Here is a 13,941-nt window from a genome sequence, read left to right as displayed (position 1 = left end):
GGGCTAAGCTCATACTCCAGTTATGATGAGGTGAAGATGCTGGGCGGCTCACGGTCACGTCAAACAGGATAAATCTGCTTCTTACTAATTCTGTCAGAAGTGACTTATTGCTTTAAGAAGCGCAGAGGATACTGACTCAGAAAAGACTAGTTTTTATCACCTGGGGTCATACTTTTGTAGCTATTTATTATAACATCGTGCTCCTCAAGGTAAGTGCCAAGGTGTGGGAACACAGCAACACTGCACAACAAAGTATGAAATATGAGCAGCTGTTAACATGGCAGATTATCTAAACTACTCTCTCTGTAAGTAAAACAAAGAGGGTTAGGTTTGGGCTGGGACTAGGACTGGTTAGCCCTAAACTAACCAAATGGGAGTCAGAGTTAGTTGGTTACCTGGGGTAAAGCGTTAATCAACCTTAATTGGCCGCGTAGCCAATAATGTTGCAAATAATTCCTTATAGCGAATTTAACCATGTGTGCACAAGTCTGGTAGGTCAGAGTTGAAAAGACCAGGAAGTCACTCTCTGAACTATGATTGTTTACACTTTGGATAATCATATTACAGATGATGTTTGTTTTCTCTACAGATGGGCTGACCCTGTAGTTTGTTTCCTGTCTGATCATCTGAACCCTTCTTTTTCTTCACTGGTTACTCTTCGTTTATAGTGATATTTCCCTACTCCAAGGCCTCGCTAATTAACCTGTTCAGCTCAGCTCAGGATTTTAACCTGTGATCAAACCTCATGTCATGAATTTTTGCACAATTCCTTCTGTTGGCTTTGGTACACTGATGCCATGTTTGTATAAGAAATAATCCTGCAACAGAAATTTCAAGGTTAGCTGGAGCATTTTGGCAGAGACATTCTGTTGCTGTATTAGCCAGTTAAGGAGCCAGCTCTGGTTGTTACACAGGATATGAGCTTTGGTTTAGTAGTGGGCAGATGAGATAGTTAGCTGGATGCATGTAGGCTACATGCTACATCCACACTAATACATGCCCCATGAAACAAAAACTTTTGAAACGCTGTTGGCCGCCTTTGAGTTTGAAAACTCTTGTGTTTTAGTTTGAAAACTTTGCGTTTTAGTCTGGATGGGTGGAAAAAGACTTTTGAAACAATGACACAGACACCTATGTTCATTTCCTGATTGTTGTATCCACAATGTATCCACAATGGATAATGCTCTAACATATTGCTGTATTTGCTTTGCGATTCCCAATCTATGTTATTCTCTGCAACGACCGCTTATACTATATGAATAGTTCCACCTTGTCACCACTCCAAGCGAAGAAATCTCCGGTCTTGCTTTTTGCCATTGTTGTTCCACATTCGTTGTATTTTTTGCAAGTAAGCAACCAACTGCAGAGTAGACAATCTGCTTCCTGTTTGTGTACGTGAGTGATCATGTGATATGCCTTTTAAGGTGCGTTAGCATAGACGGAGATCATTTCCGATATGGAGCTAAAATGCTCATCTGGATGGAAACGTATCAGTGTGGTGGGTAAATTTGAATGAAGCTGCAAGGCACTGCTCTGTACAGGCAGATTAAAGCAAAGCTGCAACCAACAAACAGTTGCATGGAGACCGATTGTGTGTGTGATCACAGCCTTACTGAAGGATAACAGCATCACTACCTGGGTCACCCAGCATATGGGTACAATGAAGCATTTACCATTTCCTAATGCCTTACCTCAAAGAGCCAGTCATGGATAAGCAACTGTAGACAAAGCAGCTCTGATTTGGATTTGCTCACATGATAGAAGTGGGAAGCAAGGGCACTAGTAAGAGAAATACTCAGCATCTAAAGAGTATAGAGGGTTTCTTCATCGCTGCCTTTCCAAAGCTAAAAACAAAAGAGCAGTCTGTTTATAGCCTCTTTGGAAAGACAGTAACATCAGCACGCACTGATTATTAGTTTACCACCTAGAGTGTTAATGAAGCATTACTTCCATAGCCATGAGTTTGCATATCATTAATTAATCAAGCGGCATTACAGGTGGTGTTAGAAGAGAGGGAGCCTGCCCTGGTTGCTAGGATATCAGAATTTGAAGTAAAATTGAAAAGTGAAATTGTTTGTTTATATGTTGGTGAAATGTTTTTTCTCTCTGTACTATAGCACCAGAGCTCTTTCACTTCCATGACTTCTACATAGATTATCAACTGGTGAGGATACTGACATGCAGCTTTTGATTTAGCATGACATTGTCTATGTAGCCATCAAATGCACAATTAAGACCCTTGTACTGGGTTCCCATTTTGATTTTCATTTGACATTCTGGAGTCAGCCAAAAACATTTTAAAAGGTCTCCTGCAGATGGAGTTTTCAAATCAGGCAGCCATAGTTTAGCTGGAAACATCTAAGGTCACTGACTAAAGATGAAACGCCTACTTTGGTCTGCCTGTGTGTGAAATGAAGACACCTTTTGAAGGTGGCAGATCCCAATTCAGGGACGCAGGTCGGCGAAGGCTCAACCAAAATGAGGCTATAGTTGCACTGATGTGACACGATCAGTCTTCAGATGCAGCCTCTGAATTGGGACACAGCTAGTATGAACTGCGCACAGTGCTAGAATGGAAAGCTTAATGGGCATAGCAACAGTAACAAGGGGGGGGGGGTAGGGAATTACTGACACTGATGCTGTTTGAATTCATTTGACCATGATTTGTCTCCACTGTGTTGAGCAACAGTAGCTCAGCTAAAGGAGGAAGAGGACAGCCGATGCTGATTTATTCAAAGGATATCAAACGTTCATTTAAACATCGTGAGAATGAGCATGAGCTGAGTTACTGTGACAGAAAGACAGTCACTGAAAGATCCTGCAGTTTGTAAAAGGATGGCAGGGACAGAGAGGTGGTCAAATCAGGCGGCACCTTTGACATAGCAGTGGTGGCAGAGGGAGAAGGAAGGAAGGAGGGGAAGAGGGGAAGAGCAGAGTTGGACCGGCTATCTCTCACAGCTAAAATGCTGGTGCAAACTGTTTTGGCAGTGCAAAGTTGTCTGAATGCCAACAGGATGGAAGAAACACCAGGAAGCTAGCTGGTATGGACAAATCTATAATGTCATCTGCATTTTTTACAATGCACCGACAGTCTGTCAATTATCTTGGCATCTCACATGACTCAGGAGGAACTTGCCATGAAACACTCTTGGAGGTTTTTCTGCTCTGCACTCAGTGGAGCTGATGGGGATGTAGTGTTGCACACAGGGTGAGGTCTGTGTCTAGCCTGCAGGAATCTAACAGCTCAGGGAGAATCTGAGTTTTTAACTGGTGGATGGTGATGCAATGGATACTATTTCTATTTTTTCATCTCATGTGTCATCATAATTCCAAGCATTCAGCAATAATATGAAATTACCAAGATTGTGCCTCAAGCTTTCAGCAAAAAAAAAAGTGCCATTATGGCTGGATTGTTGAGTATTAAAAAAGGAGATGTCATTATTGTGCAGGATCTCATGGCTGAGATAGAAACTGAGTTTTCAAGTTGTGAGAGGAGGAGAGCTGAGAGCCGGGGGGGGACATGGGCAGGTCAGAGAACTGAGATCCTCTCTGACCTTCAGTCTCATTGTCTGAACGCACAAGAAAGGATGGTGGAGGCTGTGGGGGAGAGGATGGAGCTGGTGGGGTTTTTACCAGGGTCCGAACAGGCCCAGACTTCAAAGAGGAAGTGAAAGGAGAGGAGGACAGACGTGGCAGAGATACAAGACAGAGACACAGAAAAACAAATAAAGACATCCAGGTAGGATTAGATACAGGGAAGAGGATTGGAGGGTGAGACAGATTGGGGGAGGGGGGGGTCAGTCCTCTGACTACTGATCATTGTTCTTTAACTTATTTTCTTGTGTTCTTTTGCTCTTCAGTCTTTCACCGATCATATCAGGCACAAGAGTCTCATGCAAATACATTATCAGGATTAACCTGGCCATGCGACTGATTGGCACATCAAGCAGGATGGCAAAGCTTGCAGTAGCCATTCACAGAGCAAAGGCAGCGGTAAGGGGTGAGAGCTTAGGGTTAAAGGGGGTGGGATCTAGGACAAGGCACCTACAAAAGGTGCCAGTATGCTTCAAACGCAGTGGTTGACAGAAACCTATTCCCCCCACACTTATCCGACTTCCTTCCAGGGACCCTGCATCTAACAGTATCTGTAACTTTTCCAAAACCAACTTCACAAAGCAACTGGACAGGTGTGTGGAGGTGAGATGGAGTGACGTTTGCATGATGTGTCGGTTTTGTCAAGTACAGCACCACGAATCCCCTTGTCCCCATTCGTACACTTCATCAGGTCTGGTCCCTCTCTGTGAAGGCCAGCCCTACACTCTCAATTCTGTGTCTCAATTCACGTACTTCCATACTCACACTTGCTATTTTGAGTGCGTTCACACTGACAAGTACCTGGATGGTGCACTTCGCACCTTTAACGGTCGCCATCTTGGCTACGTAGCAGAAGGGGGGTGGGGGGCACCAACGTATTCTCAAACTTGTGAAAATGGCCACAGAGGAAGGAGGACGTCAGTGGAGGCTTAATTTCCATGTGACATGACACAAGAGGCACACACAGGAAAGTAAAACGTTCATTTAAAGTCAAGTGAGCAAAGCAGCTGGAAGGCAGGTGACAATCATGGTCAGATGTTGCTATCGTCAATTCCGGTGAGTGCACAACAGCACACTACGCCAGTGAGTATACTGTGTACTACGTGTGAGTGTACTGACTTGAAGTATCCAATTTGATACACAGTGTATTACCACCTCTGCCTTCAGACATGCTCAGGCAACACTTCTACAAACTAGTTGGGTTTGAAGCATACTGAACCCTTTATTGCTGCAGCTGAGCACAGTCTGTTGATGCTTGTTAACAGTGGGCCATGGCCACAGCCTCCAGGAGCCATTCTTTACATTGCTCATGAGGAAAACACCGGACGGTGTTGACCTTCTGCAGCCGAGGCCAGGAAGCATTAGATCAGAGCACCTTTACCTCAGACACGCCACCAACTACTCTGTGTGCAGGTACAACTGGGGACATCCTCCCCTGTGTGCGCACACACACACACACACACACACACACACACACACACGCACACACACACAGACACGCCATTTTCACATTGGCAAATATGAAAAAACTCCTGAAGTCTAGTCCCTCTGTGACTGCAGTTATAGTCATGCTAAAGCAGTGAAATGATATGGAGAGAGCCAACAGCACCACCTAATGGAAGATCAGTGAACAGTTCTGGATGATGAACTACACTGTGGTCATCTGCTGTACTCTTCATGTTCAACAACAATATGTTTATGTTCAGTACTGTGCATATGTATATGTCTTGCCCATTATAATCCTCCATGCAGGTGTGTACATTTTATTTAAAAGTAGTGGGAATATACAACTGAAGATAATAGTGCAGTTGTCTTTATGCGCTAGTACAACACAAATGAAGTCTAATAGAAGCACCCTGTGTCAATATCTAGATTTAGATTCTAGAATATTTAATATTGGTCACATAGTGCCTGTTCTCAAACATCTGTAGACACATACACACCTGGTCAGATGTCAACATCTGTTCGAATGACGCCCTTTTTCACAGCAGACATTTTGACTGGTCATGGTAACATTAACATCTTACTAATAACATTAACAACGCTCTACTGTGTTCAAGTGCCCAGTAAAGCTGAAGCAGCTAATTGGAATTCATGTGATTATTTACACCAACAGGTCAAATTGTCTTCCATGAAAAAAGGCATTTTGGGCCGAAAGAATAAGACTGTCTTGACTGAATTTGTTGTTGGACTTTAACAAATGAAAGTTCGCTAGGTAGCATACAAAGTGCTATGGTTTAAAGGAACAGTCTGAACATGTCACCTAGAGTCAGATGAGAGGAATCAGTTTCACCTCTGAGCGTCCAGCACATAGATAGGACGGAGATGTGTTTAGCCTAGCTTAGACTATCTCAGACTGGAACCCGGGGAATATGCTAGCATAGCTACATCACATAACTTAACTGACATGGTGCATGTGGATGATCTAACACTGTGGATGGATTATATCTATACAATAATGGACTATTGTGTATTCTCTCCTCAGGCTGCTGGACTCACCGCTGGTTGGAGCTGCCCGTTGATGCTCGCCGTGCGGAACGGCGAGTTGGTGGAAAGACGCTTGTCCCACTCACTGGGCCGAGGCTCCGGTACCGACTCCATGAAGCTCCTCTTCAGCTCGCTGATGCTAGTGTGGTGACGCATGATCTCAGTCTGGGTCTTATCCACGTCCTTCAACAAGAATGTAAAAGTCAGAATAGGTAGAGAAAGAGGAGGGATAGAGTGACAACATGAGAGAAAACAGGATGATAGAAAATGAATCAATAATATGTGAAAGAAAGGAGGAGTGAAAAGAACATGTCACCATGTAGAAAGTAAAGATTTATATAATGAAAGGAGATAAATAGCTCAAAAATAAAGAGATTGGAAAAAGAAGCTGGAAGAACAACCTGCTATTCTTTCAATCTGCTGACAAAGTATTCTTTAATATGCAGTGTGGCCTTGTGTTATTTCATGTACTTTCCCAATGACACGCTGAGGTCATGAAAGAAGATATTTTTCAGACACCAGACTGCAGTGGGAGGAGTCAGCATCTGTCTGCTGTCATCTGTGATTCATATTTCAGCCACTGAGATTTGGGGTTTACAGCCTTCTCTAAATCTCTCTCATGTGGGTCATGATAAGAGAAATTAGGTGCTGAGGATTACTCCTGATACTGGTTGCTAATAAGGTGCACAGATTATGGTTTTCATCATTGCCTCTGAGAGATGTTAAAACTCTAAAACTCTGCATATGGTGATGGACGGTGCACATCCAACCTGAGTTCGGTCAAGGTGCAGGAAAAAGGCAGCATACTAAACAAAAGTAAAGGTAGTCTGCACACTGAATATAGCAAGATCCCAACAAATTCAGTAAATTAAGAAAGAAAGTGAAAGAAATGAAGTGTGCTGTCTCTGAGGTGAAGTTGAATGTCTACATCTATGCTGTTTGGGCTGGGGCCTTTGTCATAAATTTAAAATAATTTGTCTGGGATCTGACTGTTGTCTGTCTGTTTTTTATTCACATGGATGTTGACCAAACATCAACCTCTGGGGCTGAAAAACGAAGCCAACGCTGAAAAGACAAAAACTGCAGTTCCTCTAATGACCACTAGGTTTAGCTGGCTCCAACAGTGAGTCAATCCCCATAGACTCCCATGTTAAAATGTCCAACTTTACAGCAGAAATAAACAGTTTTGGTCTCTGTAGTCTCCTCCTACATGACAACTGTACAGGGGTGAATTTTTTATATAACTGACCTGTTTACATTTTATCAAGACTTAAAGTTATATATAATTTAGGGCGTGGCCTCTTTGAATGACAGGTGGATAAGCATATGCTTGTCACAAACCGGTATGCACCGAAGTCTTAGCTTCACACACGCCCCACCTCTTTGACCATTTTTGTATGAGCAGGGAGTTAGGGGCGGAGTCAGATGGCAATGGTGAAGCAGCCCACTCTTAGCTTCAAAACCTCTCTTCCGAAACCTGTGGCTGATGTCACATCTTTATTTACGTTCTAGGATGTTGACCTGACAAAGACCCTGAAGGTCAAAACATTGCATCATTAAGTTTTAGGAAGTTTGCAGTATAGACATCCTCTTTTTTTGCTCATAGAATCATAAACAGAAATGTATTCTTGAGCTTTCCTCAGTGATCAAACAGGTAAACAATGATTTAATGCTCTGCCTGCAGTTTAAGTTGGAGGGCTAAGCTAAACATGTCCTGAAGATCCTGGAGATACAGGAGAGGGTTAGGGTTAAGGGCTGGAGGGTTAAGATTAGGATTTAGAGGGTTAGGATTAGAGGGTAGAGGGGTTTAGAGGGTTAGGGGTTTGAGGTTTAGGGTTAGAGGGTATAGGGGTTAAAGGGTTAGGGTTTAGAGGGTATAGGGGTTAGATGTTTAGGGGTTTGAGGCTTAGAGGGTATAGGATTTAGAGGGTTAGGGGTTTGAGGGTATAGGGTTTAGACAGTTAGGGGTTTGAGGGTTAGGGTTAGAGGGTATAGGGTTTAGAGGATTAGGGGTTTGAGGTTTAGGGTTAGAGGGTATAGGGGTTAAAGGGTTAGGGTTTAGAGGGTATTGGGTTAAAGGGTTAGGGTTTAGAGGGTATAGGGGTTAAAGGGTTAGGGGTTTGAGGGTTAGGGTTAGAGGGTATAGGGGTTAGACGGTTAGGGGTTTGAGGGTTAGGGTTTAGAGGATTAGGGGTTTGAGGTTTAGGTTTAGAGGGTATAGGGGTTAAAGGGTTAGGGTTTAGAGGGTATTGGGTTAAAGGGTTAGGGTTTAGAGGGTATAGGGGTTAGACGGTTAGGGGTTTGAGGGTTAGGGTTAGAGGGTATAGGGTTTAGAGGATTAGGGGTTTGAGGTTTAGGATTAGAGGGTATAGGGGTTAGACGGTTAGGGGTTTGAGGGTATAGGGGTTAGACAGTTAGGGGTTTGAGGGTATAGGGGTTAGAGGGTTAGAGTGATAAGGGTTAGGGTTAGGGTCAGGTCTTCAGGGTTTGTTAGTTGACCACCTGTTTCCCCAAATATCCAACTGTTGTTTTAATTATAAACAGCCATGTAACAGTGGCCACGAACTACTGCATATTTAAATGACTGTTGTCAGGCTGAACAGGTGACAGGCTGATTCACAGAAAAGAGCAGAAGATGAACAGAAGGGGGGGAGACATGTCACAGAATTTACAGACTGTATTTGTACCCAGTAGAAACAAACCTATAAGCTGCAGAGACTGCTGATCTACGAGTGACCCCCTTTTACAGTACATTTAATCTTTGTGCAGCTTTAATGGGGGGAATTTACCAGTACGAGTGTTATCAATCTGTCTGTGGTCTCTCTCTTCTGAAATGATATAAACTCAGCGCACAGGATGTCACATGGCACAGTGGTGACAGTAATCAGGGCGACAGAAACACAGAGCCACACACAGACAGTAAACACAGCACGAGCACTGCAAGGTTTTTAGGTCCATGTAGTGAATGAATCACATGAAAAGAGAGTGGAGGTCTAACCGATGAGAACAGCAGCAGAGTTATTGACATAACTGAGACATACATGACTGGGAAAGAACAAAGGAGTGTTGGTCGATAGAGCCTTCTCACAGCAGCCATTCTGACTTTTCTTCAGCAGGAAAAGCACAAGTGGATTTAAAAACATTGATGATGGCTGCATTCCCTGGGTTCACTCATTAGCTGTGTCCCAATTCGGGGGCTGCTTTTAAAAACCGATTGAATCGCAGCGGTGCGACTAGGCGGTCTCATTTCAAAGGTTCCTTCGAATGCGTACTTCTGTCCCTGGGTCACAAAGGATGCAACACATGAATTTGGTACAACTGTTAAAACCAAGGAACTTAAAATCTCAAGTTTCTGTGTATAAAAAGTTACATGTTGTCAAGGTTGCAAGGTTGGTGACGCAAATCGGAAAGCCTCCGTGGGCCTGATCATCTCATTTCAGTTTGGCCTCCATGGTCTTTAACGGCCACTGAGAACCACAATTTAGAAGACCACGTTCAAAGGAGGAGAAGCAGCCCCTGGATTGGGACACAGCTTATGTCATGGTTTACTGGGATTAGCATTGTTAATGTTAGCATTTACACCTGTGCTCTTCCAGCTTTGACAAACTGTCTGCTGGGGAAGGGGTCTAAGAACCATGTGGCAAAATAGCAGACTAGGTCCTGAAACTATTCATTGGCTGGTACACAGAACCTAAACACAGCCCTTCCTTTACATAGCCCTACTTCAGATTATTGTGCTTTTGGTTACAGTCAGTTCTTGTTAAGGTCAGGTCAAGGTCAGGGTTTCACTCACACTCGTGAAAATGGAGAACAGGAAAAGGTCTTCAGCTACATTTAATAGTTTGTGGTTTATCCATAAAGTTTTTGACATCTGAATTGACAACAAATAAAAGCAGGAGGAGACAAGGGGGCACTCCGCCAACTCAACACACAATGATCAGTTTACTAGTCATAAGGAGTCGCTACAACTTAAAAACAGCTGTACAGAGGACATCTGTCTGGCTAAATAACCCTTTAAATATTATTCTTAGACGATCCAGCAGCACAAGCTGCACTGTGACTGTTTGGTCATTTCCTGACCTTGACATTTGCTTTGCACATCTCTGTGGTACGTGTGTCAGGGTGCGGTGTGTCTGGTGCACAGGTGTTAGGAGAAGCATGGACAGGTGGAGGTTGATTCAAATGAAGCTGCGCAAAGCGAGTTGTTGGTGGAAACTGTGTCTTAGACTTTGTGCTGAGCAAAGCAAATGAGCAGCAATGATACAATAATGCTTAAAATGTAAATAAACCATTTTAATTAACCAGCCAGTAGAGGCGTTTAACTCAGCATAAAAACTTCATGTTTATTGGAACGTTGATAAATCACTCAGTTGATTAAATCACTCAGTTAATTAAATCACTCAGTTGATTAAATCTCTGCGGCCGACTGAAGCAGCAGGACAGGATGTTGAATCTACAGCCTCTGATTGGAGCGATACCAGAGCGCAGTGCCATTACACAGCTGACCACCGGGTTTACTTTTATTAAATCGTGCAAATGACACCAGGCTCCTACAGATTATACAATACGTACAATACTACACACTCTCCACTTGGTATTACGACGTTTCAGTGGGCGCCGTCGGGTTGATCGAATGGGATTGCTGTGGTGTCACATCTGGTGTGAGCATTTATGCAGTAAGATACAGGAGTATTTAGGCCACAGCTATTCCAGAGCAATGAGACCAGTGATGTGACTGGCTAACAGTGAATTTAATAATCACCACACTCCGATTCATCTTCCACCTCATCCAGCATTTGTACACTTTGTGCTGCTGCACCTACATGAACCGATGTAGCAGGTGTGCTTGAAGACGTGGGGTTGAAATACAGCCCCAGGTCCGTACTACTATGTTTTACTGTTTGGTTTCTCTTAAAGATCCACATCTTTACACCATTGGAAATAGGCATACACTAGTATCGGTTGGTATAGGTATATCTTTGACTTTAACTGCAAATGTAACTGAGCTTATATCTCACAACTTCACTTATTTGTTGTTTGTTTCAGCACCAAAGGCCAATCTGCAGAACCACTTTAAACATTAACCTAAAAAAAGAGACCTTTCCCAATCATATATTTCAGACAATGAAAATATAAAATGACAAAGACAATGTCAGAGTGAAGTGAAGCTACTTGCATGAGAATCAGAGAGGAAAATAGTGCATGCCAAGCCTTTAGGGTTAAGCTGAAAACAAGGCAAGAAAATGAAGAGAAAATGAGGAGTCAAAGCAAAAAGAAAATCAACACAAACTCCATGCAGGAAGAAAAACATGATGGCAAACAGCCAGAACAGATATCTGAAGACTGAAGATACAAACCTCCAACATTAAATTGCTATGTCTGATATAAATAGTTTCACCCTCAAGTTTCTTAGCTCTTTTCTGTGGGAGATTAGGAGAGAGGAAAGAGCTGGTTGGAAATAAAGCAGAACTGATTCAAACATTTTAATATTTGATTTGCAGTGAGCAGCAGTGACGATGACGGGAATCACAGAAAAATAAAAGCACTATGGGGTTGCAGCTCTTTAGGGTGCCCAGCTCAGCAGGGGACTGAATTCAGAATTCAGCCACACACACACACACACACACACACACACACACACAGACACACACACACACACACAGTTGTGTGTATGAGAAGCCAGGCAGATACACACTCGCTGCTGGTTGTGGAGGTTACATGCCGTGCATGCAGAGGCTGCTGCAGTGCAGTGCAGTGTGCAGGAGGAGGAGCATCAGTGTGCGTCTGCTGGAAGAGTCACTTCAGGAATTTGCATATTTGAAAAAAAAACGCATTCACTTCTGACTATTTTCATATTTCAGCTTCTTCTGTCTGGATGAAAATCGTCAAATGTCGATCAAATTTCTAAAGAGATTAATGAGCTTATTGATACATCCTGTATGTGACCTACCGGTTTTTAGTTTCAACCACCCGGTGTTCAGCTTAATGCGTCCCTGACTCTCGTACTGGCAGCATATACATTTAAAGTAGGTGTGTGGACAAAGTGATCAGAGCTTGGTTGATATGACATGTAATATCTCGATACAGTCCAGCCATACATTATATTATTGTATTTTATGTTTAAGGTAAAAGCCTAATTTCCTGACCTTGACATTTGCTTTGCACATCTGTGTGGCAGGTGTGTCAGGGTGCGGTGCGTCTGGTGCACAGGTGTTAGGAGAGGTGTGAACAGGTGGAGGTTCATTCAAATGAGGCAGTGCAAAGTGAGCTGTTGGTGGAAACTGTTTCTTAGACTTTGTGCTGAGCAAAGCAAATGAACGGCAATGATACAATAATGCTTAAAATGTAAATAAACCATTTTAATTAACCAGCCAGTAGAGGCGTTTAAATCAGCATAAAAACCTCATGTTTATTGTCTTTAAAGCAGGAGCGTTGATAAATCACTCAGTTGATTAAATCTCTGCAGCTTCTGATTGATGCTGATTGTGGCATTTTATGTTTCAGGTATGAGCGATGCTGCCACCAAATAGCAGTTCAAAGCCTGTGCAAAAAAATATAATGAAAAATATCACATATGGAGAGAAACATCGCAATATTAGATATTACTGGTTATCAGCCAAGACTAGTGATAAAACTACAACAGCCTGGATTGCTGCAGACGAAAGTTTTCATTCGCCATCCACAAATACACCATCACCTACAGCTAGTCACCAGAGTACTGTGATTGGCTGCGGCCAGTATAATAGTACGACTCAGATTATCAGCCAATAAAAATCTGCGTGAACACAACGTTGACATCATGATCCAAACAGTCTCTTATTCACACATCCAGCAGTTACAGAGAGACGTTATCCTCCAGCTGGGGGTCATGTCTCTGGTCAGCTGGCGGACGTTCAGTCCAATATGAGTGAGTCCTGAGGGAAACATCTGACTACCAGCTGATGAACGCACCACTGTGTTGTGTTAAGCTCAACAATATGTGTATCAGGGTGTGGTGTCGCCCTAACATGACACCACTGTTAAAAAAAACCAGAGATCTCTAGAATAAAGTTGTGATATTTTGAGAACGTTATGAGAATAAAGTTCCCAATTTTATGTACAAAAGTGAAGATTTTATTAGGATCGTGTAAGTGCATGTTTTTATTTTTCCTCACGGTCCAGCTGCTGTTTTACGTCCAGAGGTTTTGTGTTTGTGTCTAACGTCTGGATGTCCTGCTTTACATGGAGAGTCTGACTGTCAGATTAAACTCAATAAGACGACAGCAGAGCATTAACTGCTACTCCATGCACAGAACATTACAAAGATTAGAAATACTACGACAGATAATTACCACTGCCTTTCATATCATGCATGTTTTCTGATGCCATGCTGTCGTGTTTGGGTCAGCTGTCCACACAACACAAGGTGCTGCTCTAAAAAGAGAGAAAGTTTATTTTTCAAATGTCCAATTTTAAGGGTTAATTATCTAGATTGGATTGTATTTATATTAAGGATTTATATGTTTACTATGTGTCCGCTGCCACCATGACTTCATTTGGCTTGGATGCAGATAAATAAACATCTATATGTTACATATACAATTGATATTATTGACACAACAGCAGTTTATGAAATTAAATGTAGAGAAAACTGCTAGCCCATCACTATACTGCACGATAAGATGACCAGTGTCATATAGTTCCCTATTGCAGATCTTTATTCTTTATTATTATTATTATTATTATTATTATTATTATTATTATTACTACACTTTAAACAAAGCCACTGCAAAATCCTGGAGGGACCGACTCTAAAGGGGTTTTTCCTGAACTAAAATGAACACATGTGAGAATGCGTATCCTCCCTCTGACAAACGTTAT

The 13,941-nt window shown here is 42.6% G+C and overlaps 1 protein-coding gene across 10 annotated transcripts in view; it reads right to left on the bottom strand.

The window, feature by feature from the left end:
* epb41a (erythrocyte membrane protein band 4.1a) overlaps window positions 1-13,941 on the bottom strand; it is a 74,877-nt gene that overhangs the window by 32,598 nt on the left and 28,338 nt on the right. For 7 of the 10 annotated variants that reach the window (XM_056398762.1, XM_056398767.1, XM_056398760.1 and 4 more), the window contains 2 exons: window positions 11,439-11,501; window positions 6,094-6,264 (listed from right to left, as the gene is read on the bottom strand). In XM_056398762.1, the coding sequence (XP_056254737.1) occupies window positions 6,094-6,264; window positions 11,439-11,501 (234 nt within the window). Of the gene's footprint in view, window positions 1-4,975; window positions 5,030-6,093; window positions 6,265-11,438; window positions 11,502-13,941 lie in introns of all 10 variants that reach the window. The other 3 variants (XM_056398765.1, XM_056398768.1, XM_056398763.1) reach the window with 2 other exon arrangements.

This window comes from Seriola aureovittata, chromosome 16 (assembly GCF_021018895.1).
Source record: "Seriola aureovittata isolate HTS-2021-v1 ecotype China chromosome 16, ASM2101889v1, whole genome shotgun sequence".
NCBI classification, from domain to species: Eukaryota; Metazoa; Chordata; class Actinopteri; order Carangiformes; family Carangidae; genus Seriola; species Seriola aureovittata.
This window is presented reverse-complemented; position numbering and strand designations above follow the sequence as displayed.